The 27,348-nt window shown below is 53.2% G+C and overlaps 1 protein-coding gene across 1 annotated transcript; it reads right to left on the minus strand.

Moving 5' to 3' along the window:
- Positions 1-1,148: 1,148 nt before the first annotated feature.
- On the minus strand, positions 1,149-26,148 carry CHAF1A (chromatin assembly factor 1, subunit A (p150)). The gene is made up of 15 exons (XM_012646239.1): positions 26,097-26,148; positions 23,757-23,807; positions 21,536-22,410; positions 16,034-16,090; positions 13,881-14,110; positions 13,289-13,349; positions 12,168-12,236; positions 10,173-10,399; positions 9,544-9,712; positions 9,342-9,422; positions 8,524-8,616; positions 7,246-7,501; positions 6,578-7,041; positions 2,184-2,280; positions 1,149-1,312 (listed from the first exon to the last, which is right to left on the minus strand). Exons 1-15 carry the CDS (start codon positions 26,146-26,148, stop codon positions 1,215-1,217), a joined length of 2,880 nt encoding a protein of 959 aa, XP_012501693.1. The 3' UTR covers positions 1,149-1,214.
- Positions 26,149-27,348: the final 1,200 nt, after the last annotated feature.

Raw genomic sequence — 27,348 nt, forward strand, 5'->3', positions numbered from 1 at the left:
GTGATTTAAACACTATTCTCCTCTTACAGAGGATTCAGCCGGGAGCCTTTTGATCACACTTGGGCCACCAGCAGCTGCCTGTTTCCCTGCCGTGTCAACCCAACCTGTTCGCTGCCCTATCTCGGGCCCCAGCACTGCTCTGGGTGGTGGTGGGTGCTCAGCTTGAGAATAGAGGCCCCTTACTCTGGTCCCTCCCATGTCCCCTGTGTGCCAATTGTCACTGGGACCGCACAGGGGTGTGGTCTCTGCTTCAGATTCCTTCCTGTCCTGCTTCCCGGCAGGAAGGCCTCGCCCAGGTCACACGTGTCCCTGACCGGGGGGATGGATGAGGCTGCCTGGCCAGCCGAGGTCTGGCCCCTCGCCCTGCAACTGCAGTATTTGCAACCCCACCCGATGGGGCTGGGGACGAGGGAGGCCCCGAAGGAGGAGCAGGGCTGGGCGAGGGCGGCCCCAGCCGGGCCGTGTCCAGTCAACGCTGAGTGCTCTGCATGTGCACAGCCAGCTCCTGCCCCTGTGGCAGTGGGGGCAGAGACATCTCGACCCCAGGGCGGGGAGGATGTCACCTCAAGACCCAGCATTCTGGGGACCCCAAGACATGCCTGACCTAGGGGCCAGTGCTCAGCTGAGGCGCCTGACCCGGCAGGTCTCCAGGAACACACGCTCCTCGACCACCCGAGGGTGGGAGGGGCTGTCGTGTGCCGAGGGCTTGACAGACGGACCGCGCTTCCCGCAGGGCACGGAGCCTGACAGAGACGCCCCCACGTGGGGCGGGGCCGCAGGCGAACGCACAGAGAGACACTGCTCAGAGATGACAGGAGGCGGCGTCAGGACTAGACAGTAAGTTTATACACTCCCATGCTGCCCAGGCGCCGCGTCACAGCAGACGGCGGCCGCGCTGGTGTTTCAATTCATTTACAAGCATTGGATCCCAGCCTGTCCCTGAGCCTGGGGGTGCGACAGGCTTCCCCGTACAGGCCATCACGTCTCAATAATGCTTTATTAAAGGGCAGATTAAAGGGCGCTTTTGAGGGCATTTTTACAAATACCAAGAACCAATCAAGCATCCTATATAAACTTTCCGAACCTCCGGGGAGGCCCGTGAAGCAGGACAAAGTGCTCTTTACACAGGAGTCGGGTCTGGTCACGCATCTGGTCCGTGTCCGAGGACACCCCAACCACGCTATACACACTCGCTGCTGGCCTGGCGGGCGCCCTCAGGAGGCGCTGAGCGGGCTCGCGGACAGGGGGCTCTCGCTGGTGTCCATTCCCACGGCAACCCCGGCTCTGGAAGTTCCGCACGCGGCCCGGACCTCTGGGGGCGAGAGGGAGGGGTCTCGCACTGGCCGTGCCCCCAGGCTCTCTGGTGAGCAGCCCCCACCCTGCTGCCAATGGCGGCCTGAGACAGCCCCGGGGAGCCCGTGGGGGCGGGACCCTGATCCCACAGTGGGAAGAGGGGAGGAGGCTCAGGCTGCTAGTCCCCTGGCTGGAGAGCTCCAGCTGACATGCCCCCGCCCTCACCCAGAACAGGGGGTGATCCAGGCCCCCTTCCACCACACTCGTTCCCTGAATGCCTGCCCCAGGGCCTGCGCACTTCCCTCGGCTCCTCAGCGAGGACTTACCCGACCCCCAAGACTTCCAGCCCATGCCCCCAGGACACTGTGGCCAGAGCAGCCAGTGCCGGCCCTGTCACTGTTACTGCTGCTGCATGTCAGCCCTCACATCCACACCAGGGCCTTCCTCGATGCCACTGAGGGACCAACAGCAGCCCCGCCCCTGCCTTGCCGCTAAGGTTTCAGCCACGTGTCTGTCTCACACCTGTGCACTTTCTACTGTCATTTCTCAGTGAGCCTGACCCCTCCAGGAAGGGAGGAGGCTCCCAGGGCAAAGTCAAGGAAACTGAGGCAGTACCAAGGCTGAGGGGTGCGCACCTCGGGCTCCCAGAGCCACAGAGGCAGCTGCCCTGCTCTCCCTGGAGAAGCCTGTGCAGAGGTTGTGCCCTCAGTGGTGCCCAGACAGCCTCCCCAACAGGGCCCGGGCTGGAACCCGCTGCCCAGACGCAGGCAACCTGCCCGCCTCAGCCATCTCCGGGCTTCAGCTCAACCCCGTGCTGTTTACAGAGCGAGGGCCAGGCACTGTCCCCCTTCCCTGCCAGTCCCAAAGCCCAGGCGGGGGAGCCCTCTTACCCCCAGCATCCAGGACATCCACGATCACACAGTCACCCTCCTCATCCTCCTCCTCCTCCGTGTCCGCCTGGAAGCCGTCCATCTCCTCAGCACCGACCTAGGCAGACAGGGCGCACGGCTGTTGGCAGAGCAGGAGACGTCCACGATGGTGCCCTGTGGGCGGCCATGTCCCTGGGGCCTGTGAGGGGGGTGGCCTCTCTCCCCGACTCCCCACACCTTGGGAGCTCCCAACATCCTGGACCCAATTTGGCAACAAACTGTCCAGATGTGAGAAGTCTGTCTGAGAGTCTACGACCAGAGGAAAACTTCGTGGGTTCTCGAAAATGAATTAAAGACAGATCTCCAAATACCACGACCATCATCATCCACTTCAGCACAAAAGTACAGTCTGAGCTGCTTAAAGCCGTTTCGGTCAACAATGGACCACATCACACAATGGTGGTCCCATGAGATCATGACACCGTATCTGTGCTGCGCCACCTCTGCGTTCAGTTATGTTTAGAGACACAAGTACTTACCACTGTGTTGCAGCTACCCACTGTACACACGACAGAAACCTGGTGTGCAGGTGCACAGCCAGGTACAACAGGCCGCGCCAGGTGGCTTGGGCGCTTAGCAGGCGCTACCGTCTAGGTGTGCCTGCGTGCACTCCGTGATGTTCACGCAGCGACGCACTGCTCTGAACATCCCTGTCGTTCGTTAAGCAATGCGTGTCTGCAATTGGTGAATTACTTTTGAATCAAAAAGAAATTCCGGATTTCTAGTTTGGTTTGAAAGAGCAACTGATAAACATACATTCTTCTCTGAATTTATTACTGTGAAGAAACGGCTGAGAACTCAGCCAGTCAGTATTTTCTTCCTTGAGCATCTCCCCGCCTCTGCCTCGGCGTGGGACTGTCTCTTCAGTGGAGCTCCGCTCAGACCAGGTCTGCCGGCGAGAACCCCGCTGGGCAGCTGTGCAGGGGGCCCAGCAGGGGCAGGGTGGGGTGGGGCGGGCCTCCCCTGAGGGTCTGAATTTCCAGTGACATTGGCGAGCTGTTTTCATTGCTTTCATCACAGAAAAACGCACCAAGTGGCAAAGGTGCGCCTCCACACGCATCCTCACGCTCTCTGTGAGCGAATGAGAAAACCGTCCTGGTCGGGCGCGGTGGCTCACGCCTGTAATCCTAGCACTTTGGGAGGCCGAGGCGGGAGGTTTGCTTGAGCTCAGGAGTTCGAGACCAGCCTGAGCAAGAGCGAGACCCCGTCTCTACTAAAGATAGAAAGAAAGTAGACAAACAACTAAAAACAGAAAAAATTAGCCGGGCATGGTGGCGCATGCCTGTAGTCCCAGCTACTCGGGAGGCTGAGGCAGGAGGATCGCTTGAGCCCAGGAGTTTGAGGTTGCTGTGAGCTAGGCTGACGCCACGGCACTCTAGCCCGGGCAACACAGTGAGACTCTGTCTCAAAAAAAAAAAAAAAAAAAAGAAAGAAAGAAAACCGTCCCCGTAGAAGGAGATGCACTTACTTCATCAGAGGTGCTACCTTTCAAAACTTTTGGAATTCTTTGACAAAAAATCTCCATTTGCCTAGAAAAGCCACAACAGAGCAGTGACCTGGTGTCCTGGCCCTGGCCTGGCATTTAAGAGCACAGCAGCCCTGTCAATTCCTGGGGTGGAGGCTCCACTCCTGGGCCCACCCTCCCCGAGCTGCAGGACCTACCACGGTGAGCATGCTGAGGGCCATTTCAAAGAACTAGAAGAGCCCTCTGGACTGCTCACGACAGCTACCTGGACTTGGAAGTGTCTGCCTGGGAACACTAAGGAAAAGGAACAAACCCTTTTCTCCAGAGCCGGCCCCTCCATACGGGAAATGCAAGCATCTGATGCACTAGGTTTTCTTTGGATCCAAAACCTTCCAGAGCAATCACCATCCTTGGCCCTCCCGGCACAAGAAGGCTTTAAAACGCGACGCCAAACGAACCATGCTCAGAGCTGTGGCAGCTTCTGCTGGCGGGAAAGCTGCCATCTCACTGCCGCCGCCGCACGTGCTAAATGCAGACAGAAGAGCCGGGACTCCGGAACATAGCACTTAGGAAACGTTTAGCAACTACGGGGACGGAAGATGGTTCTTTCCCTGTCGCTTTGATATCACGGGATACGTTTTGCTGGAGAGCACAAACAGACCCTGGCCGCATTTTTAAACTGTTAAACAAAACCAAGGCCCAAAGAGCTGTGTCCCACAGACACTGTCTGTGTCACAGACAGTCAGCGGCAGAGCTGGAGTCCAAGCTGGGCCCTGTTGGTCCCACTGGGTCGGGATGCCCGTGAACACCAATTCTGAGCACGAAACGAAAAGATTATAAAGCTCTCAAAAATGAAAAAAAGCCCAACCTAATGAAAAATCTGTACGTGCACCCCCCCACAGTTAAGCAGCAACTGCACCTTGACTCCCTCCTGTGCAGCCCGAGTCCTCCCACACGCGTGGCAGGGAGCAGAGGCCGCAGGTCATGGGCGCCGGCAGGTGAGGCCGGGCTTTCCCGGACACCAACTCTCTGGCCCACCCTGGTCTAACCGGGAGCCTCCTCTCCTTCCTGGAGGTTAGGTGACCTGAGGTGCCCACCACCCACCAGATGCAGCAACTGACCTACGGTGTTTGGTGTGATCATTGTTTTCCGTGGACAGAAATGCAGGTTACATATGGTCACGAGGACAGCCGAGAGGGAAAGGAGTAACAGCAGTGCTCAGGAACACAGCAGTGCTCCTAACACGGGAGGACTGAGGGACGAGGCACTGCACCCCACGCCGGGGAGAGGGGGAGCCGCCCCGTCAGACAAGGTGGGAGGGGGCAGGAGACGCCGTCCAGGGCCTGGGCTACTGCAGGGGGGGACAAGGAGAGCCTGACAGAACATCCGAGAAGCACAGGGGTTCCCCAGGAGAGTGACAGGGTCAATGGCCATGAACACTGCTCAGATAGTGACACCAACAAAGGGGCCCTGCTGGCCCCAGTCACCTTGCAACTCCCTCTGCTTGTCTCAGCCAATGAGGCCACGCTCGGATTCCTTCTGAGACTGTCTGGCTAACAGTGATAATGACAATGACACAGTCCTGCTGCTCAAACGGGCTCGAGAAGATAACTTGTCTACAGAGACTTGTCATTTTAGGGAAGTGTCCGTGGGCCCCAGGCGCCAATCCCGTGAGTGCCAGACCAGCCAAGCTGTATCCACAGGCATCGGGGGAGCTGGGCACACCCATGCCAAGCTGTGTAGGAACAGGGGCTCCGGGGAGCGGCAGGAGCAGCTGTGTCAACAACACCCCGGGATGTCCTGATGCTCCCTCTTGCTGTGACAGCTCAGGGAGGTCTGTGACGTGTCAAAGACCATGTGTGTCTGCTGGCAGCAGGGAGATGGCTAGACATCATCCCAGGAGCCATTTCTCTCACCTCCTTGCCCTTAACGACCCGTTTTAACACAGACACGTAGCTCCCTCAGACGCACCCCCCTCTGGAGAGGGCATGGGACTGAGTCGCGGGACCCTGGCTCTTGTGCCGCCTTCATCCTGTCCTCTACGGTCCAGTCTCAGAAAACCTGTAACTCCATCAGGTGTCGGCCTCAAATGAAGGCCCAGCACTTGGGCAAAACAGCTTTCCAGTAAGAGCAGGTGTAAGAAAAGAAACCCCGTTACACTCACAGCTCGGGGGGCAGGGAGCACACACCGAACACCGAAGAAGCCTGTCTGTGGCCGGGGCTGGGCTCCAGAGGCCCAACTCTGAGCACAAGGGTTTCCTTTCCCGGGGCCAGGCAGCCTCCCGTTACGCGTCCCACAGCCCCCACCTGCTCCCCCGAGGCCCTCATCAGTCTGTAGTCACACAGCCACCCACCCAACGGGCTGCTGTAACCAGATGGCGTTGTGTGCCTCCCCGTGTCTACGAGACAAGTCAGGGTGCCTGGTGCCGAAAAAGCGCTTAATAACCGTGCTCAATGAATGCAGAAATAAAGAACGAAAGCACAAAAATAAAAACCTGACCACATGGAATATTATTCAGTGCGAAAAAGAAATGAGCTATCAAGCTGAGAAGAGACGAGGAGGAACTGCCAATGCATATCGCTAAGTGCAAGAAGCTACATACTGTGTGGTTCCAACTGTAGGACATTCTGGAAAAGGCAAAGCCATGGAGTCAGTAAAAAGATCGGTGGTTGCCAGAGGAACGAACATGTGGTACACACGGGATTTCAGGCACAGAAACTTCTCTGCACGATTCTATTACGGTGGGCAGATGCCATTCGTTTGCACAAACCATACGTCAAACACTAAGGACCAAGAAAAACTGCTCTTAAAAAGTAGTTTCTTTAGAAAAAGAAAAAAGCCACCGCAATGGTGCCCCGCCAGGCCTCGCAGGCCCGGCCAACCCCTCACCTGGCCGTCGTGCCGCCGCTTCTTCATGAACTGGGTGATGCACATGCTGCCCGCCGACTTCCTCTTCAGTGAGGTGGGCGTCCCCTGGCCGGGCCCTGCGGCAGGGACGCCGCCATTGTCCTCTCTGGGGGCCGAGGGCACCATGGTGACGTAGGTCCACTGGCACGGCACGGGCAGGTGCTCCTGGTCGAAGCTCTGCAGCACCTGCGGGTGGACGTACCAGCACATCCTGAAGTCCGGCCGCTTCTCATACACCGAGTTCTCGGAGATGATCCGCTTTAGCCTGGCCTTGGAGGGGACAGCGGTGTCCACGGTGGGGGTCTGTGGGCGGGAAGAGGAGGGACTCGGGGGGCTGCCGGCATCCCCACTGAGCAGTCCCCGGCGGCAGTGCTCCTGGAACTCGCGGATGATGGCCTTGCTCCCGTTCACGTTGCCGTGCAGCAGCGGCAGCAGCTGGGCCAGGACTGGTGGGAGGGGGGACACGAACGTGAGCCGCGGAGACACGCGAGGAGACGGGGCGAGGGGGCAGGACTGCACAGGGCTCCTCCACCCTCACGGAGCACCGCTGCAGGGGCGGGCGGCCCGGTACACGGATTTAAGCCAGGGCGGCACCCACACAACTAACCCTCTGCCCGTCTCTCCCTCCTAACATGCAACTCCTCACTCACTCTGCTGGTCCCTCTTCTCCCTCTTGGAGGCCTTGGGCGTCTGCTCCTCCTCAGCGGGCACCGGCTCCAGGACGCAGGCCGTGAACTGCTGCAGCACCTTCAGGTCAGCGCCCGCACGGTCCCCATCTGATGCCCACACGCAGCCGATCTTCACGGGCTGGAGCACGCGGAACCGCTTCCCCTTGGCCAAGAATTCGTCCCACTCCTTGGCCTTCAGTTTCTGGCGAACTTTGTGGTTCTCCGGGTCAGTGCACTCCTGGCATCAGGAAGCAGAGGGTGATCTGGGGATCTCTGCCCTGGGCACTCTCCGCCGTTCCGGTACCCAGAGGAGAGGATGGGGTGCAAAGCTATGTAGGGAGTCGGGGCGGAGCAGGACATGCCACCTCCACAGGTGCCCACTGCATCCTGGTCTTCCCTCCTCCAGCCCCACGACGAGAGGACGCGGGTAGAGAGCGTTTCTCGACTGAACGATAACCCACACCCCGACTCCTCTGGACAAGTCACAGATACTAATATTTTAAAGACCTCATCCACTAGGCCTTTCTTAACGCCACTCTCAATTCCCTGGTCAATGTGGGATTGTGGAGTTGTCCAATAGGGCCAGGCCTCTGCCCACAAGGCCTGAGACCACCCTCTGAGACATACTCCTGAGGGTGCAGTGAGACCCCATCAGGCTGCCCCGGTTGGAGATGCACAAGGAATGCACGCCCTTCGAGCCCGACCCTGCTAGACCCCTCACTGAATCCCCACCCTGAAACACTGCACCCCAACAGGACTTTGGAGCTCCAAAAACAGCTTGCTCAAAAGTTCCACAATCTTACAGAATTTAGAAAGTGGTGGCGGGCAGGTCCACCTGCAGGGACAAGGTGGAGCCTCCCGGAGAGACAGGAAAGTTTTACGTCGTATGCTGGGTCGTGGTTGAGCACATGCGCTAGATGGTTAAAAGTCACCAAACTGAATACTTAAGGTGTGCTCGTGTCGTGGTGCCGGTGAACTGCTCTTCAGCTAAAAAGGTTTCCATCCTTCTAGTGCACGAGCCACAGCTGCTCCCTCGTACCAGGGTTTCTGCTCCTACAGCTCCCCTCTCTTGGAATCTCCTCTGACCTCTGCAAGGTCCTCCACCCTCCCAGGCAAAACCAAGTTCAGGTTCCACCACTTCTGCAAACCAACCGACCAACTGACAGAGAACCCCCCCAAGGCTACGGTGAGGGTGGGGCACGTGCTGAGTCACTTATGGGCAGGTAGGGACCCACTGTCACCGCCCCTTCCCTCCCTCACCTCCATCACGCCTTCGTCCTCAGACAGGTACCCGTGGGGCACAAAAAACCCATCATCCTCATCTTCGTCCTCACCCACTTCATCATCATCATCCTCAAAAAGAGAAGAAAAGGTAGGTTCATCATATGGGAAAACAGCACATGCCGCATCATGAAAATGTAAGCCTGGGCTGGGTGTGGTGGCTCACGCCTGCAATCCCAGCGCTTTGACGGGAGGATCACTTGAGGCCAGGAGTTCGAGACCAGCCTGGGCAACATAGTGAAACCCCGTACCTATAAAAAAAATTTTCAAAGTTAGCCAGGAGTGGTGGCATGCTCCTGTACTCCCAGCTACTTGGGAGGCCAAGGAGGGAGGATCATTTGAGCCCAGGAGTTGGGGGCTGCAGTGAGCTATGATGGCACCACTGCACTCTAGCCTTGGTGACAGAGCAAGACCCTGTGTCAAAAAAAGTTAATTTCTCAACATTTGCCATGTATGGGGCTGTTGCTACGGATATCGCGAGGGTCAGCACAAACCCCATTAGGTCCCAGCGGGCTTGGGGAGCCAGGCAGAGTGGAAGCACAGCAGGCCGGAGGTGTGAGAGAAGGGGGTGTGTGGATCACAGTGCACTGAACTCCAACCCACAGCTGCCAGGCGCATGACTGTCCCCAAAGGAGGTTTTGCAAGAGGAGCTGGACATCCAGATATGAACTATGGGTTTTGGGTTTAGATTTTCAGGCCACACTGCAGGTCAGACGCCAGGCGCCTGTGAGCAGACCCAGCCTGGGGCCGCCGTGGCTTCAGGTTGGAAGTTGACATCGCCCCAGGCCCGTCCTTACCCCTTCGCTGTGGGACAGGGACTCCCCGGGCTCCTCCTCCTCCCACTCCTCATCGCTGTCCACCTCGTAGTCCAGGAGGTTCTGAGAAAAGAAACCCAGGGGCATCACCGTTATCTTCGGGGTGGGAAGAGAAGGGCCGAGTGGAGAAGCGAGTGCCTGCACGGGGTCTGAGAGCGCAGAGCCGCACCTGCCACCTGCTTACCCTGTCTTGGGCCCAGGGGTCCCGTGGGTGGATCACCGCCGAGTGCTTGTTCCACGTGCCCCAGTACGCCGGCCGGTGGTTCTCACAGAACTGCAGCAGCTTCATCCTGCCGAACTTCCTGCGCTCGGGAACGCCGGCGACCTTCCCGCTCTCCACGATTACGACGTCACTGGGAAGGGAAAACACTGCTCTCAGGAACCCGCTCACGTGTCACCCGGGGTCTCCCTGGTGAAGTCGGCCACAACACTTCTGAGAAGACGGGTGATCGTAGAGCAGCAGCACCACCTGTTCCCCGAGAACGGTAAGGGGCAGGGACTCGGGGATGCAGACCGAGGGTACAGCTTAGGGGGAGACAGGGAGGAAGGGGCCCAGGTGCTGCCCCACAGCATCTTTAGTAAGGGGGTGGTGTGGGACACGCATAGGAGAGAATAGGGGGTGCCCTTCAGTGGAGACCAGCACGGAGACAGGGTCCCTCCTGGACAGACTAGAAGGCCTGGGAGGGGACGATGACCCGAGGGCCGCAGCAGATCGCAGCAGGCCGGGGCTGGAGCCCCTGCCCTGCGCTCCCCAGGGCTCTGACTACGGCCCTTGGGTTTCTCCGACGGCACAGGACAGCCCCTGGCTCTAACCTGTTAACGATGTCTGCGTTCCGGTTGGAAACCCTGGTGGGTCCCGACCTGAGGGGCCGCCGGCCTTTCAGGTCTCTCAGGAAGGAGAACTCCCCACTCTGCCGCTGGAGGAGCTGGTCCAGCTGCTCGCACAGGTCGTGGTCGAAGGTGGCCCGACACCGGGGGGCAAGAACCATGTGCTCTTTGATCTCAAAGGGGGCAAACTTCCCACAGGAGCCAGCCAGGGTCTGAAATCAAGGCGAGACCCAATGGGACCCTGAGCGGCGCAGAAGATGAACCTCAGACACGTGGCAGATGGGCTAAGACTCATCCAGGCTGAGTCACAGGAGCAGACTCAAGGGCCACGTGCCGTGAGTCCACTTACACCTTTCGGGAGAAGACAGCTATAGGGACAGGACCGATCAGTGGCTGTGAGGCTGGGGTGCGGTGGGGGACTGACCACAGGGTGCTGTCTGGGGTGATGGAAACATTTTACACCTCACTATGGGCTGATCACGTGGTCCTGTAACAGCTGTCAAAACTTACCACAAGTCCTGAAAAAGTCTGTCCTCCCACCCCTCCACCAAGCGCTGAGCTGGGACCAGACACTAGGTCCTACCACGGTGCCCAGGCGAGGGAACCGAGACCCTGGAAGTGTGACCAGCTCGCTCAGAGCCACACGGTTAAAATGTAAGACATCTTATGACACAAAGCAGACTTCAACACTGCAGCCTGGTGTGAGCCCCTAACGTTGTTTCTGGTTTCTCGGTCTCGGCCCTTTCTCCACGCGGGTAGACTTGGGCTCCCCTTTCCTGACCTCCTCCGGCACCCTCAGCGCCTGCACCAGTGGATGCCAAGCTGGCAGCACATGAGGATGGCCGAGGCCGGCAGACCTCAGTGTTCTGGCCACACGGCAGAGCCGTCGGAGAACTGCAAACACCCTGATGCCCAAATCGAACCGGTCAGAGTCTCCGGGATAAGATGCAGGCTCTGCTATTTTTTTAAAGCTCCGCAGCGATTCCAACACACAGCTGAGGCCAAGAACTGAGAGGTTCCTTTTCATGAAAGGGTGCTGGGAACATCCCTTGTCCATGTGGGGAAAAGCAAGGACCCACACCCTCGCCGTGAGCTCTGTGCCACTTCTGCTGCACCACTGATGGGGCACATAAACCGTGACACCATGGCTTTACGAATTGTTGTGCAGCAATGAAAAGGAATGAAATGATTTGAGGCCACCATCACAAGGTGAGTGTGCATGTCAGATTGTCACGCTGTGCACCTGGTTCAACTACTGCCAATTAAAACATCTTGAGATAAAAAAAGCCATAAGAAAAAGAAAAAAATAAGAATGAAAAACATCTAAACGTAGCAACACGGCAAAAGGCAAAAATCAGACTCAGCAAAGTAAACCAAGGAGGCACCGTGATAAATTCAGACCAACCCCGAATCGTACGTGCACGTAAATACAGTGTGTGTGTTGGGGGCGGGTGTAGGTCCACAGAAAGGATCTGGAAGGAGATGGGCCCCTCTGGGGGAAGGGACACGGCAGGGCGGGGTCGCCATGTACACACGGTGGCTTGGAAGGTCTGCTCCGCCGGGTGACGCACACCAGGCTGGGAAAGTAAACTCTGTGCCGAATGCTCTGTCGTTTCATAGCCACACCCACCCCTTCTCGTGCACAAATCCCCCGAGGGTAAGGACCAGGTCATTTCCTCGTGCCCCTGACACGAAACCGTTCACGAAGCAGCCTCTGAAAACAGAGCTGTTTATCAGACACGACACTTTTTTGCCTTTTGGGGACAAAGCAAAGGACAAAATACTGAACCTGCAGACTTTACCAGGAATAAAGGGGTCCCCAGAAGCTCCCTCCCCATCGATGAAGGGGAAGCCAGCTGGTCACAAGGTACCTTTCCTTTTTGTTTTTCCCACTGCAGCACCTGACTCGTGAACGCCCTTTCATGTTTAAAAAGCAAGGGCCTCGGAAAGCACAGACTGCAGCCAGGGGAAGCGGCTCACCTTGGGGGCCTGTGGGGTCTTTGGTTTCTGGAAGAACCTTGTGATTTCAGCCTTCTCTGCTTTAATGCGCTGCGACATAAGAGAAGATGATGAGGAGGAGACGAGGACAGTGTGTCTTGTTTTGTTTTTTTTTTAATTTTTTTTGAGACAGAGTCTCGTTCTGTCACCCAGGCTCGAGTGCTGTGGCATCAGTCAAACTCACGGTAATCTCAAACTCCTGGGCTCAAGCGATCCTCCTGCCTCAGCCTCCTAAGTAACTGGGACTACAGGTGCCACCACCACGCCTGGCTAATTTTTTTCTATTTTTTTTTTAGTTGCCCAGTTCATTCTTTCTATTTTTAGTAGAGACTGGGGTCTCTCTCTTGCTGAGGCTGGTCTCGAACTCCTGGTCTCAAGCAATCCTCCCGCCTCGGCCTCCCAGAGTGCTAGGATTACAGGCATGAGCCACCCTGCCTGGCCTGACAGTGTGTGTTGTAAAACTAGCCAAGGCCTTCAGAGCTGAATCCCAAGCAGTAAGTTGAAGGTACAATTGTAATTTCGGCTCTCAAAACCCGCCAACCAGCCGGGTGCGGATTGTTTGAGCTCAGGAGTTCGAGACCAGCCTGAGCAAGAGCGAGACCCCGTCTCTACTAAAAAAAATAGAAAGAAATTATCTGGACAACTAAAAATATACAGAAAAAATTAGCCGGGCATGGTGGCACATGCCTGTGATCCCAGCTACTCAGGAGGCTGAGGCAGAAGGATCGCTTGAGCCCAGGAGTTTGAGGTTGCCGTGAGCTAGGCTAATGCCACGGCACTCACACTAGTGCGGGCAACAGAGTGAGACTCTGTCTCAAAAAAAAAAAAAACAAAACCCGCCGACCAGCAACTGCATGCCCGCCAACCTCAAAACATCAGGGTCGTCCTCTCGGGCAGCTCTGCCAGGGTGCTTGGCCAGGGGATGTGTGACAAGCCAGCACTTGGAATAAGCCATGAGAACATATCTAGACAGATGCCTCAGTCCCTGTGGGAGCCACTTGCCATCCCCAGAGCAAGAGAGCGTTAGGCGGCAATTCAGGCAAGGACCCCACTTAGGACATCTGCTTCTCCCAGGGGCCAGAGCACCTGGTGGGAAACACTACCTTTTCTTCTTCTCGTAACCGTTTCTCCTCTTCCTTTTTCCTCTTTTCCTCGAGCTTGGCCCTGTGAGAGAGACAGCAAGTGCAATTTCAGCCAACCTTCGGCTTTGGTTCTAGAAGCGACCGCAGTACCCCACAGTTCTGTACACAGTGAGCATTTTGCTTTGCATTAAAGGAATGCAAACTACGTTCATGTTTACTACAAGGCTGTCACATGCTCCATAGTACACATATGTTTACAAAGGAGCTATTACAATAGGTCTCGACAAATAAAAATGAAAAATAGCTGGTAAAGTCTTTCCTGTGACTAGAATATAAGAAAATAAATGAGCTTTAGCTTAGCAGGTACACAGTTGGCACAATAAGCCCGTGCTCCTTCTCAGCGAGCCCGAGTCGGCTGGAAGGAAGTGGAAGGAAGGTCCTGGGTGGACGGAGCCGCCTTCCAGCCCGTCCCGGGCTCAGCATGTGCCCCACATGAGAGGGAGGAAGGGAATCAAGGGAGGGAGGCAAGGAAGGAGGGAAGGAAGGAAGGAGGGAAGGAAGGAAGGGAGGGAGGGGAGCCACGGCCAGGGCCGCAGCACCGGGGCCCACTCACTCCAGCGCCTCCTGCCTCTCCTTGCGCCGCTCCTCCTTGAGCCGCTGCTTCTCTGCCTTCTCCTTCTCATCCTTCTCCCGCTTCTCCCGCCGCTCCTTCTCCTTCAGCTCCTTCTCCTCCTCCCTCCTCTTCTTGGCCTCCTCCCTGGCCCGCCGGGCCTCCTCTTTCAGCTTCTGCTTTTCCTCCCTCTTTGCCCGGAGCCTGAGCTGCTTGCCCAGGCGCTCCTGGTCCTACGAGACAAGGCTGCGTGTGACCCCTTGCCTCCTGTCAACACCTTTACACAGGAGTGATTTGTTGTTGTTTTTTTTTTTGAGACGGGGTGGCTCTGTCGCCCAGGCTGGAGTGCAGTGGTGTCATAGCTCACTGCAGCCTCCAACTCCTGGCCTCAAGCGATCCTCCCACCTTGGCCTCCCAGAGTGCTATAATTACAGGCATGAGCCACCGCGCCTGGCCAGGAGTGACTTTTTAATCTGTAATATTTCCTTCAGTCAGGAGGAAAATGACAGGAATTGGCCATTTGTCCCAGCACCTTGTGGGCGATTTGGTATAAGATTTATTGAAACATATTCTTTAAATGTGGGGCGAAGCTTTTTTTTTTTTTTACTTAATTAGGACACAAATTAAAAGCCCTCCACCCCTGGACCAAGGCCTCCCCTGCTAGGTCTGAAGCGTGTGTATTTGACCAGAAAGCCATGGTAGAATAAGGACACGAAAACACCTACAGGTTTTGCCTCCCTGCCTTTGGAACAAACACATTTCCTGCCATATCCTGCCTCCCCAAACTACCAGATGACAAGGTTTATTTGATTTCTTTTGAAATGGAAAAGGAAGGCAAGGACAGGGAACCTGCTGGGTAAGTCTTAAAACAGTGGGAGATAAACGAAAACACAGAACAAACAAAAGCCAAGCAAACAAACAAAAAGTCAAAATATAACGTTTTCTCTTTGAAACCACGTCTCCGGATATAAGAAAAGGTTAAGCCTTAAGGAAGGATGAAGAGTAATTTCTCTACTAACAGGGCAGTGTCATTTCACAATTGAGTGGGTAGGAGTGACCACCAATTTCTTCTGTGTTCTCTGAGGTCGGAACACTTGACCACGTCCATTCCTTCTTCCAAAGAAGGAACGGGCAACTGAGGAATTACAGAATCTTAAATTAACGTGGAACAAGCTCACCTGCCTGGCAGAAGGGGCAGTCACCTCCCAGCACAGCACGAGGTGATTCTCACAGGACAACTGCCCACCCAAGACGGGCTTCCCAACGGTCAGAAGCCTGACAACCAGCATTTGGTTTGGGCGTGAGACTATCTGCCCTGCGTCTAAGGAAGCGTTCTCAATCTGCCCCGATAAATCTTGGGCTGCTTTCACAGGAGCCACAGGTCACGCCCTGGGAGACGTCTGAGAGCGCGTTTCCTGCCAAATGTCTTGCGCGTCTGCACCTGACGGGCAGGGTGCCTGAAGGTGACTGGTCTGAACACGGAGACCGTCCACGTCCCTGTGGGTTGGTGACGGGGGAGTCTCCTGCCCTGCTGCTAAATAAGAAATCAGAGGTTTCTAGAAACCACGGGTGGATCAAATCTCTTCGGCCCCCTCACGCATACACAGCTCTGAAATTCCAAACTGACCCACAAAAGCTGAGTGGAGCCACAGGAGACACCCAGTGGACACAGCAGGGGGTGGGGAAGGCCTTTAAACAACAACTCCCCATTGTTGTGTGTGAAGGGAAAGGTGGTGACACCCCAGGGAACAGATTAGGGGCTCAGCAGGGAGCCGCTAAACAGTAATCGGCTAGTGTAGGGGCTGTGGCTGGGCTGGATTCAGGGAAAAGGCCGGGGCTGGGGAAGGCCGTTTAAAACCACCACGGGATGTTCAGCTATTACACTGTGGCAATGCTACCACCACCACTAACAAAAGCTTCGAAAACGCTACTCGCAGAACCTTTGGGTTTAGAGCAGCTAAAAACAAAACACTGCAGTCCACGAGGCACAAGCCCGGTTACCCAGTTACGTAAAATGAAGCAAGAATCAAAACAACAGTCAGAAAAAGCAGGGGAAACGGTGAAAATGGGACCAGAGGACATGTAAAGGGCTTTGCTCCCTATTAATGCAAAAAACCACAGCGAGCTAATTTCCTATTTTGGGGAAAATGTCTTACTCTTTGCAGTCTGATCTTGTTCTTCTCTGTAGAACCTTTGACGCGCCTCTTAGTTATCTGAAAGGAAAGACATTGATTTGTAAACACGGACTGCCCCAACCACTTCCACACGCTCGCTGCATCGCCTGGTCCAGCCTGGGAGAAAGGGCGGGAGGGAATAGGCGACCCTCGCTGCTAAGAACTTCTCTGCAAAGCGAGAAGAATAAAAACCTTCCCAGGTGACCGGTTTTCCCAGCAACATAACAGAAGTGTTGCAGTGGGGTCACAAACTCAAGTGAACATGCACACACACGTGCGTACTGGGCCCGGATGAGGAGAAAGACTGTGGAGGCCGATAAAGACACACGAAGCCAGCCACACACGCGAGAAACAGGGCGAGCACGCCCAGTACAGTCAACAGGCAGCTGGCCTCACCACAGGGAGAGGACGGGGTGGGGCGGGTTTGTGGTACATGTGAGAGGACCTGCCTGTCCACAGGGGACAGAGTTCTTACAAGAACACAGGGCCAGGGGTGCAGATCCTTCCAATTATTGCAAGGGAAGCTGATACCGGGAATTTAATCTGATTTTTTTTTTTTAGGTGATGTTTAAAAATTATCACTATGTGAATCAGATGAAACATGTCTTCGGGATGGTTTCCTGTGGGCCATCAATTTACACCCTCTGTCTAGTGAAACTCTGTGCTTAGAACTTGCAGAGAGCTCGGGACGAAAGGGCAGCTTGCAGGGGCGGAGATCAGGTCCAGGGACCTGTACTCCAGGGCACAGTGTTCCCTACCTCCCAGCTCCAAGCCTGGGCTACCAGGGATCACTGAGCACATGGTTTGACTTACTCACCATCCGGCCACAGGGTCCCAGGTAGGAACGTGAACGTGCAGTCTGGACCTTGGCCTCAGTGATCTCCCAGCAGGACAGGGAGTTCTGACAACCCGACTAGTAGCATGAAGGACAGTGGAGAGAGGGGTGAGGGCTGGGAAGGAACAACTCCCCAGGGTCACTCTAGACTGGCAGAGTGAGGCCCAAGTTGGGTGCAAAGACCAAAGGCCCACTTTCCTGGCAGTGGTCTGACAGGTGGACAAAACTGCAACAGTGATTTACCTGGGAAAGCCGACCCCTGCGGAGGACCTCTTAGGGAATAAACCCTGCAGATTAACTCGGGCAGACGGCTTTCTCACTCGGGTCCCACCTGATTCTCTCTAGACTGAACCATTCCTTTAGGGGAGGGCTGAGCACAGTCTTAAGAAGGCATGTGGTCCGGTGTGGTGGCTCATGCCTGTAATCCCAGCACTTTGGGAGGCCAAGATGGGAGGGTCGCTTGAACCCAGGAGTTTGACGCTGCAGTGAGCTGTGATCTCGCCACCGCACTCCAGCCTGGGCAACAGAGTAGGACCCTGGGGGGCTATATGGAAGCACAATCTCCCATGTTGGCAGCAGGTCAGTCACTGTTGAGATGGGGCTGGAGCTCTCAATCCCTGCTGGCCTGTGGCAGCAGGAACGCAGGCCCAAAGCAATCTTACCAAACGCTTAAGAAAAAAGCATCTGTCTCTCCAGAATCTACTTTTCCTGCCAAGTCCGTGGACTTCACCCCCACACTGAAGGATTTAGCAGCAAAATTTGTAAGCAGCTGCGTATGTCTACGTTGCTGCCCTTTGTGTTCAGAGATTACAGCACGGAACATGATTGCCGGAGTCCTGCAGCAGAGTATCGGGGGAAACGCATTTACTCAGTCCTGCCCGTACTTGAATCCCAGCTGCGCAATCTGGTGCCTTTTACGACGCTTCCCCTTCACTGTGCATTGGGAATGACAGAGTTGACAACGACCAGCTGCCGCCAGCTTAGTAATCTCCAACAACCGGAGCAATTACTACTTAATTTAAAACCAGTTGTCTCTTCTGCTTTACTAACCATTCAGATGGACCTTTCAGTCTGATATAACTTCATCGCCCGGAGATTTGACCCAAGTGTTTGTAGATCTCACTCTCAAAATTGCATGCAGCGCAGCCACGCGTTACCCATTTGGAGCCCAGCCAGGCAGCGCCCTCGTCTGCCAAAGACACGATCCCAGGTCCCAGAAGGAAGCTAAAACACGAAAATCAACCGTCTCGAGTAGTAAACACAGAGCTCACCATGTCTGGGCATTAAAATTCCTGCACTTTTTTTCTTTCCCTAAGAGAAATCTCTCAGGGTACTGACTCTGATTTTACACCTAAGGGTCTCTAATGTCTCAGCCCAGAGTAGATAAGCAGCTAACAGCAAGAGAGCCAAGACAGAGGGAAGACATAAAACCCCAAATCCATCCCACTGCACTGGAGTGCAAGTTGGAGAAAACGAACGCATGTGATGCCAGGAGCTGGCGAGAGCTCGTTCTGTCACTGCACGACAACAGCCCGAGGCGTGTGGGCAGGTAGAAGGAAGATCATTACAATTATCGTTCTGTCAGGGCCAAGCATAGAAACACCAGAAATACCCACCTGTGTGGATGACTCTGTAAACCGCAGTGTATCCACACCACAGGCGCATAACATCGCAGGCAGAGAGAGAGATCTCTCCATCCCAATGCAAAAAATATCCAAGACACTCTTGAGTGACAAAGAAACATTTAAGGTTATGTCTTCTGTAAGGAAACAAAACGATACTGTGTATTTCTCAGGGATCTCTCACACCCACGCCAAAGTGTAACGAAATATAACAGGATGGTAATGGCAACCCCCAGGGAGAGCTAAAGGGCCCTAAGGCGGTTTCCACTATTGTTTTTAAACAGGGGGTTTCATACTCCAATCATTTCAATTCTATAGGACAAAGTCCCAGCAATCTGGGCTCATTTGGCGCAGAGGCAGGCCAAGGATTCCAGTAATACGACTGCATTGACATCATCACATATGGAATGAAAATCTCGATCCCGGGTGTCGATCCCCAGTAGAACAGGCTGAATTACAAATCTGGTAATGTTTCTCAACCAACTTGAGAAACATGTTTCCCACATGGTAAAACGCTCTAACACTAAAAAGGAACTCTTCAGTTATTCCAAAGTCCCTGGTGAAAAAATAAACAAAAAAGAAAAAAAAAACAGAAATCAAAACTTAAAATAAACAAATAAATCAATGTGAGAGTCACCAGAGCCCTGGAGTACTTAAAAAAAACAAACAAACAAATGAAGAACAACAAAACCTGAAGCTCCTTGGGAGGGGACGGCAGGAATTGCATCTCAATAAGCTCCCATATTTTAAAAAGAAAAGTACAAATAAAGAAAGCAAACAAAATAGAGAGCCGATGAATGCCTAGGGGTTCTAAACACAGATTTTTCTGAACAAACTCAAGGGTGAACAGACCTCCGTGACAACCACGCACATTCACACAGCAAGATGGAACAGTCTGTAAGCTTCCAGCAAGTTCCCACCTACAGTCTGAAAAGAATGGCTGGTGCGGAGGGAAGTGGAAAAACAAAAGTATCCCCAGAGTAACAGAAGTGGGCGTTGGGGGAGAGCCGACCCCCTGGCAGGAAAGGTGTTAGAGTCAGGTAACAACTGCAAAGCATCGAACCAACCAAACAAGAAATTGAGTGCCCCTGAGAGGCACAGATGTGGACCAGAAAGATTGGGGGTGGGGGGTGGTGGTGGCGCAGGTCTCCCAGCTGGGGTCTCGGAGACTCCTGCCCCCGGAGTGCACACAGCAGTCTCCCGAAAATCACTGTTTCCCTCTCGTACCTTTGGTGTCACACATCAGGGGCTCCGTGCCCACTCTCGTGATGGACAGGCTCACTGTGGGTGACTGGCAATTTTCCACTCTGGGCTCTGGAGCAGTCCAAAGCCTTCGCCACTTGTAAATTATTTGGAAAGTTGTGACAATACTGTACTGCCTTCTAGAGCATTCCGAAACTTCAAGCCTGTGTTCAGAGTAAAGACCTAGCATCCTGGACGCGGGGTTTCCTAAACTTAGCACGCTGGGTTCACATGCTCGGTTGTTTTAGAAACAACTGTTTTGGGTGGTGGGCATTGGTTAAACTGCTCCACGACACTGGCCAGCCATGTGACTTCCCAGTTCGCAGACTTAGCTGTGGACCTAAAAACAAGCTTAATGGAAACGTGGGCTCGTGTCCTGTTCTCCAAGCTAAACGGCTGCAACACACGGCGCGACAAAGCAGTTCTGCAAAGCAGAATTCAGGCGAGGGAGTGCACACGACAAGAGGGCAGTCGGGGGCAAGAGAGAAATCCATTCTTGATACCTTGATAGTTCGTGAACCTGAAGAGGGAGCCATTTCTCCCTCTCACCTGTGCTCCTCCAGAGGTGAAAGGAAAGATAAGAAATGGAGTCATTTAGAAAAATGAATCATCCCTTCCAGATCGAAATTCAGAAAGCGGATCAAGGTTGGTGGTTTACGGTCCAATCAAACAGGTACAGTAGAGATGAAATGATCCATCCCAGGATCCAATCTTATATAAAGAACTAACACAAACAAATAAAAGTGCTACAAAACCAAAAACACAAAAGAATAAACACCCTGTGGGATTCATGACTGATTTTAACAGCTTTGCCCATAAGACCTTAAGGACAAGTGAGAACTGACACATGCATCATTGTGCTGGTCAGAAACCAGGAACAGAAACAGACAGTTCAAAGATTACCCTTTTGGTATCCTTAAAAATGGGGCCAGGTTTCTCAATAATTTGTTCTGGTAGCCCCAGGTGAGGTGTTTTTTTTTTTTTAAATTTTAGAGATAGGGTCTTGCTCTGTCTCCCGGGCTGGAGTGCAGTGGCATCATCATAGCTCACAGCAGCCTCCAACTCCTGGGCTCAAGCGATCCTCCTGCCTCAGCCTCCCGAGTAGCTGGGACTACAGGTGCACGCCCCGACACCCGGCTAATTTTTAAATTTTTGGTAGAGACTAGTTCTTGCTGTTACTCAGGCTGGTCTCAAACTCCTGGCCTCAAGCAATCCTCCCGCCTCGGCCTCCCAAAGTGTTGGGGTTACAGATGTGAGCCACACACCCAGACTCTGGGTGAGGTTTTTAAGATGGGCGGCCAAGCTGAGGAGAGCAGACTCTACTGAATTCCCTGTTATCCTCCCTGCTGTCTTGCTGTCACTGCACCAGCACTCAGTGACTTCTTGCCCCCGACATCCCTACATTTATGCTGGGACAGGAAGAAGGAACGGAGGGAACTGGACCTAAAGTCTGAAGCAGGGGGTTTTAGTGCCTCCTCACATCCGTTAGTCCCTGAAATGGCTAAGTTGACCATCACTATTGGTCGGGTGTGAACAACGATGGTTAGCACAACGGCAGGGCATCGTCCACACAAGCTGCACTGCGTCCTGGGCACACTGCAACGCACACAGAACTGAACACTTCACGGTTTCTGACATCAGGAAGAATTCTGCATCGGAAGTCACAAGGACTAGTTTGTGTCCCCACTGACGCGGCCACTAACCATGTGGGCAGCACGGTGGGAACAGAAAGCACTCCGGGATCCGTCAGCACTCATGTGCTGGGGTTCCACGGGGGATACTCACTCTGCGCGCAGGCATGGAGGTAGGCATGGGGCTGACGCTGCGGGTCCGCTTTCCAGGAGCAGACGGCCCCTCGGGCGAGCTGCCGGGAGAGGGAGAGCTCAGGGACGAGTGGCTGAGGACAGAGTCTTCTTCAAGGCCAGACTCCAGCACCTCACTTTCTGAGGTCACGCTCTTGTCTGGAGGTGTCATGGGGGGAGTCTTAGCTCCGGGAGGTCTCACGGCCAAGACATCCTGCAAGACCACCACGGGCACCTTCCCTTTGAACAGGATGCCCCCGGCTTCGCTCCAGCCGTCCCATTCCTTTTCGGAGCACGTTCTTGGGCCACCTGTCAGCTCCGGGCAGCTTCGAGGTGAACCTTCCTGGGAGTCACCATTCCTCTCTGCGCCTCCTTCTCTGGGGACAACACCCTCCTCCTCTGTTTTGCAAGGAATGTCTGAAAGGGTTGTTTCAGGAAGTGCCAACTTGTCCTTCTGAATGGCCTTGGAGAGTCCCTGCTGATCTGTAGCTTCTTCTATGACCCCATTTACAGCCTCCCCGGAGGGAGAAGCCTCTGGATTCAGTCTACTGTGGTCTGAGGGGCTGTCGGGCTGGTCATTTGAGTCCTCCGTCAGGTCAATGATGACTGTGCTCTGGCCAATGCTGGTTTCCACTCTACTTCCTAGAAAGTTGTCTAAGGGACCCTTCCCATTGACAAGTTTTGGTCTGAAGTCTATATCAGAACCCATATGACAGTCGTTTTCCAAGGTGTCCAAAGAGGTCTCTAAAGCAGGGACTTTAGTCTGCACGGGGGCACTTTGACAGCTTCTTGCGTCATCTGGGCTGTCATCGGCTTTCTCCTTTGGGACGAGATTCAGGCGCTTGAACGGCAGCCGGGCTGAAACGAAGAGAGGAGGTCATCTTTTTAGTGAAGGTGCAGAGCGACAACTGCACGTTTAAAAATTACTCACTTGCTGGGATTTGGAGGAGGGGTGATGGTGGTAACAGAATTTTAAAATTTAAAAAGGGCTGTCTTTTCATTCTGTGCTTTTCCTACATCCTATTTATTTTTTTATCTTTTTAAGAAAATTTTGTATCTATTTCTTTCTTTTTAATTTATTTCCTGATCAAATAGCTCAGACTGTATACTAACATCCTATTTTTTAAAAAAACAAAAACCTGACAAGCATTTAGCAGGGGTGTTGCCAGAATTTCAAGAGAGACGTTTTCTGATCTGTTCGAGATCCAGTTCATAGTCCAAATCTATTTATAACGGGTGAAAATCCCCTTTGACAATAACTGCATTTGGTTCTCCAGCGGAAAATACAGGGACCCGTTTGTGGAAAGGTTTCTCTTTCTGGCCCCAGCACCGCAGGCTCTGTCAGCTTTTCTCATCACTCAAACGATTACCCTCCCGGGGCCTGCCAGACTCTGGTCTGGTCATAAGAGACTCACAGCAACACTTCTGGGAGTGAGGAAATTCGGATGAGTGAACTTCCCAAGGAGCCTACATTCATGTAAAGGCCCAAGCATCTTTTATTAACCATTTCATAATGTAACAGACCAAATCAGTAAGACTGTTCTTGGTCATTCATTCTCTTATCAGTTTATAAAGTAAGGATTGCCTGGGGGTCCCTTACCACAATTCCCGCCAACACCAAACCTGCCATCTATTGTCACAGGAGGTGGCAAACCAGATTAATAACCAAGTTTTAGAAACCAGAAACCATAGTTTTTAAAAAATATAATCCAGCCACTCATCTGCCCTAAGGGTTAATGCATTCCCCGTTTTACACAAAAGGACTTGGGAACACTCATCTTCCTGTTAAATAGTGGTTCTCAGTGGGGGCAGATCTACCTCCCAGGGGACATGGGCAGGGGCTGGACACATTTTTGGTTGCCATGACTTGAAGGAGGCTCCTGACATCTAGTGGGAAGAGGCCAGGGAAGCTGCTAAATGCCCTGCAATACACAGGACAGCTCTCAGGAGAAGAAATTATTAATACCAAATGTCAATCGTGCTGAGGCTGAGAAACCTCCTGCAGAGGTGGAGACCACTCTGGATTTGCTGCTGGGAATCCCAGGAGACATTACTGACTTAAAATGGGTCTAGCAGCTTCCTAGTACAAGGAGCGACTATTTCTCTCCTCTCTGGTCCCCTCTGATGCGTTCGCTGAGGACCCCAACAGGATGCAATGAAGGATATATATTAGGAACAACTATTTAACCCAATTCCAGAGTTACCTTGTATTAACTTCTTAACTGGAAAAGCTGGTCTGTCTTTGCAATCCATGGCTGTGAATAAAAGTGTCAAAGGGTAAAGTTATAATAGAGTTAGCAAACAGATATGCAGAGCCAATCTGTGTACAAGGTGGTTCTCAAGCGGGGGTGATTTTGACCCTTCAGCCTCCTCCGGGAGACATCTGGCAATGTCTAGAGATATTTTTGGTTGTCATGAAGAGGTATAGCTCAAAGGGGTGCTACTCACTTCCAGTGGGGAGAGGGTGGGGATACTGCTACATATCCTACAATGGACAGAACAGCCCTCTGTGACCATTATTTGGCCCAAGATATCAATAGGTTGAGAAAATCCCACCCTAGACACTGTTATGTCTTGTTTTATTTTCTTTGTGGCACTTTGAAACTTTTGTGTTTATTCTGTCTTCCCCCAAACAGAATGCCAGCTCTGATAGCAGAGACTTGTTCCACAGCGTAGCTACAACATCCATCTCAGGATCTGGAATATACCAGGAAGCCAATGAATAGAGTAACAGAAACAATGAAAAGTAGAATGAGTAAAGGTAGAGATGAGAGAAAACATCAGATTACCTATTTCACTGTGAACATGGCCTCAAAACACCCTCCTCCAACCCGGCCCTTCACACCATCACCAAATCTGTACACTTAGAACCAAGTCTTTGGATAAATATCTTTAAATACAATAAGTTTAGAAGCTCATAACTGCTAGGAGATCTGGCTTGGAAAAATCTAGGTATTTTGGCTAATCTAAGAATTTTGTGTAAAAGCTACATATAAAAGTGAGTATTTTTAAAAAGCAGACTGGAGTGTCCTAAAAAAACTCAGTTTCCCAAGTGGAAACTGCCCCCCACCACCCACCACCCCAAGCTCAGAGAATAAAAGTTAGAAGATTTACATTTCCTTTCTACCCGTTTCAAGGGAATGAAGACACTATCATTCTTCGTTTTCAGTTATCAAAATACATGGATTTCCCCTCCTTTCAACTGAAGGATATATAATGTTTAGCCACATAAATTTATTTTCAGGGCAACCACAAGGATTTATTAGTGTGGCCCTGAGTCACTAGTTTTGATGCAAGTGGAACAGAAACAACCTCAGGTCTACATTAAAATGATCCCCCCCACCCCAGGGATCTGGACTGTCCAAAGGTATACACACAATTCGCACATGTGTGTATAAAGTTACCAATTTCTCTTTATTCTGAGATTACATCCTTTCTAATTTTATTTAATTAAAACAGCCTTTCCTTTTATGACAATATATGGCCATAGCAAGTGGGCTTTTTTTTTTTTAAAAAAAGGTTAAACATCCTAACTTGAATAAAAGATTATAGCTCCATGACAGTCCCAACTTATTTATATCATTATAATTTTATGTCTCTGTGAAATCCCAAAGTCTAGAAGCAACTAGAGCAATGGTTCTCAACCAGGGGGTGGGGTTCTGTTGCCTAGGGGACACTTGGCAATGATATATTTGGTTGTCACGGCTTGGGGAAAGGAGTTGCTATTGGCATGCAGTGGGTAGAGGCCCGGGATGGTGCGCAACATCCTACATTGCCCAGGGCAGCTCCATATGTCAATAGTGCTTAGTTTGAGAAATCCCGGACTAGACTCGTTAATGTCCGTTAACAGTCCTTAATTCATTCAAGCATTTATCAGGCACCCACTAGGTGCCAAGTGCTGGGGATGTAATGGAGACTCAAGCAGGGGAGAATGCAGTCTGGTCTCCCCTGGTCCACCATCCCACGTTTTGGGAACCCCTTCTGAGTGCTATAAAGCCCCCTTCCGAGACACAGAAAGGAGAGAGTCACCTTGCGTCATCAGGCAGGAGAAAGAACTTGGGAGTCCCAGTTGCTTGCCAATCCCTACCGTCTAGGCCTCTTACCTGGGCTTGCCTCGACCCGCAGACGCAGCAGTTCTGGTCCCCAAGCCCGTGTGACCTCGGGCCTCAGTTTCCCCACCCGCTGCAACATCCAACTTGGTCAAGGGACACAAACGCACTCGGTAACCTGCAGAGTCAGCCCTTTCGCCTCCCCAGGCCTCAGTTTCCCCTCTTGGCCTCACCGACCCGTCACCCCAGAGGGCCCTGGGAAGGGCAAACGCGTCGGAAAAAAAAAATATGGTCGCAGCTGCAACAATAACGTCAAGGAGAGCGTCCTTTGCGTCGCAGGGCCCTTGCTTGGGATTATAAGGCCCCAGGGACCGAATGCCCAGCCCGAGGGAGTAGGCCCGGGGCTGGGAGACCCGTCCGCCCCCAACCGCCGCCTCGGGCCACACAGGCCGCGCGCCGCGCCCCCCCTTTCCTTCGGCGCGAGCCCGAACCGACCTACGGCCTCTCCCCCGGCGCCCGGCGCCACGCACTCCGGCTCTTCCAGCATCGCCCCGGCGGCGGCTCGAACTCCCCCCAGGCGGCTGAGGCGCGGGCTCCGCTCCGGCGGCCGCTGCTGCTCGCCCTCCCGCCCGCGCCGCTGCTGCCGCGGCCGCCGCGCTCGTATTTGGCGGGAACCGCGGCGACCCCCGCAGCCCGCGCGCCGATTGGGCGAGAGCGCGTCACGTGACACCCCGACTCGGGAAGACCGGAGCAACGGGAACATCCTCGCGAGAACCGTGGCTTCCATTCCTCCCAAGGCTCCCCCATTGATATTCCCGTTGGGAGGCGGGGCTTCCTCTGGCGACTCGTAATTGGCTGGGAGGAGATGTCCTGCGATTGGGAGAGGGAGGTGTCAAGCTGAGAGCTAGGCACTGCGATTGGCTGAGTGCGTGGGATAGTCTGTAGAAGGAGGGAGGGGCAGGCTCTTTCGTCACCGGATGACGGTATGGAACTGGGATTAGATAAGGACTCTGAAATTTCGAGTTTATCCTAATGGGAGGGACATCGGCTGAATATATTAACAGCAATTAAAATTATAAATTGCCTTCTATATGAACAACAAAATAAAGTCTGGGTAGCGTTTCTGAAGCATTTGACATGCAGGAAATATATCCGGAGTGAATGAATGAATGAATGGATGGTTTTTAGTTTAATCCCCAGGAAATTTGCGCACGCTGTTTTCTCTGCCCAGAACAATCTCTTCGCAGCTCTTTTCCTGGCTAATTTCTACCTATTTTTCAGATCTTAGATCGACACCTCAAGAACCCTTTCCTCCCCAACCCTAACAGCATCAAGTGCCTACAACACTGTTTTTTTTCCTCGAAGCGATTACAGCTGTATCTATTGGTGTGTTATTTAACTAATGAATTAATTTCTGTTTTTGTCATTAGCTTCATGAGGGCAGGAATCATTCGTCACTAGACCCCAAGATCTGTCAGTAACTATCATATTAGTTCAATAAATATGTGAGTGAATGCATAAATATCATTTGATTGAATTGTGTTGCCCTGTTCACGCAACTGTTTAAAAACCTCACACAGAACAAACCTTCAATGTCAGCCTGTGGGTCTAGAAATAGCTTTCCCCCCCCAATTTAATCTCTCAGAAATAGAGGTGAGGAGATGACATTGGAATTTAGCCCAAGTTTGGAATTCTAATGAGGTAGATTAGAAAATTAGATCAGTAGAATTGGTTGGGAAAAGTGTGG

This window comes from Propithecus coquereli, unplaced genomic scaffold (genome assembly GCF_000956105.1).
Source record: "Propithecus coquereli isolate 6110/MARCELLA unplaced genomic scaffold, Pcoq_1.0 Scaffold241, whole genome shotgun sequence".
Classification (NCBI taxonomy): domain Eukaryota; kingdom Metazoa; phylum Chordata; class Mammalia; order Primates; family Indriidae; genus Propithecus; species Propithecus coquereli.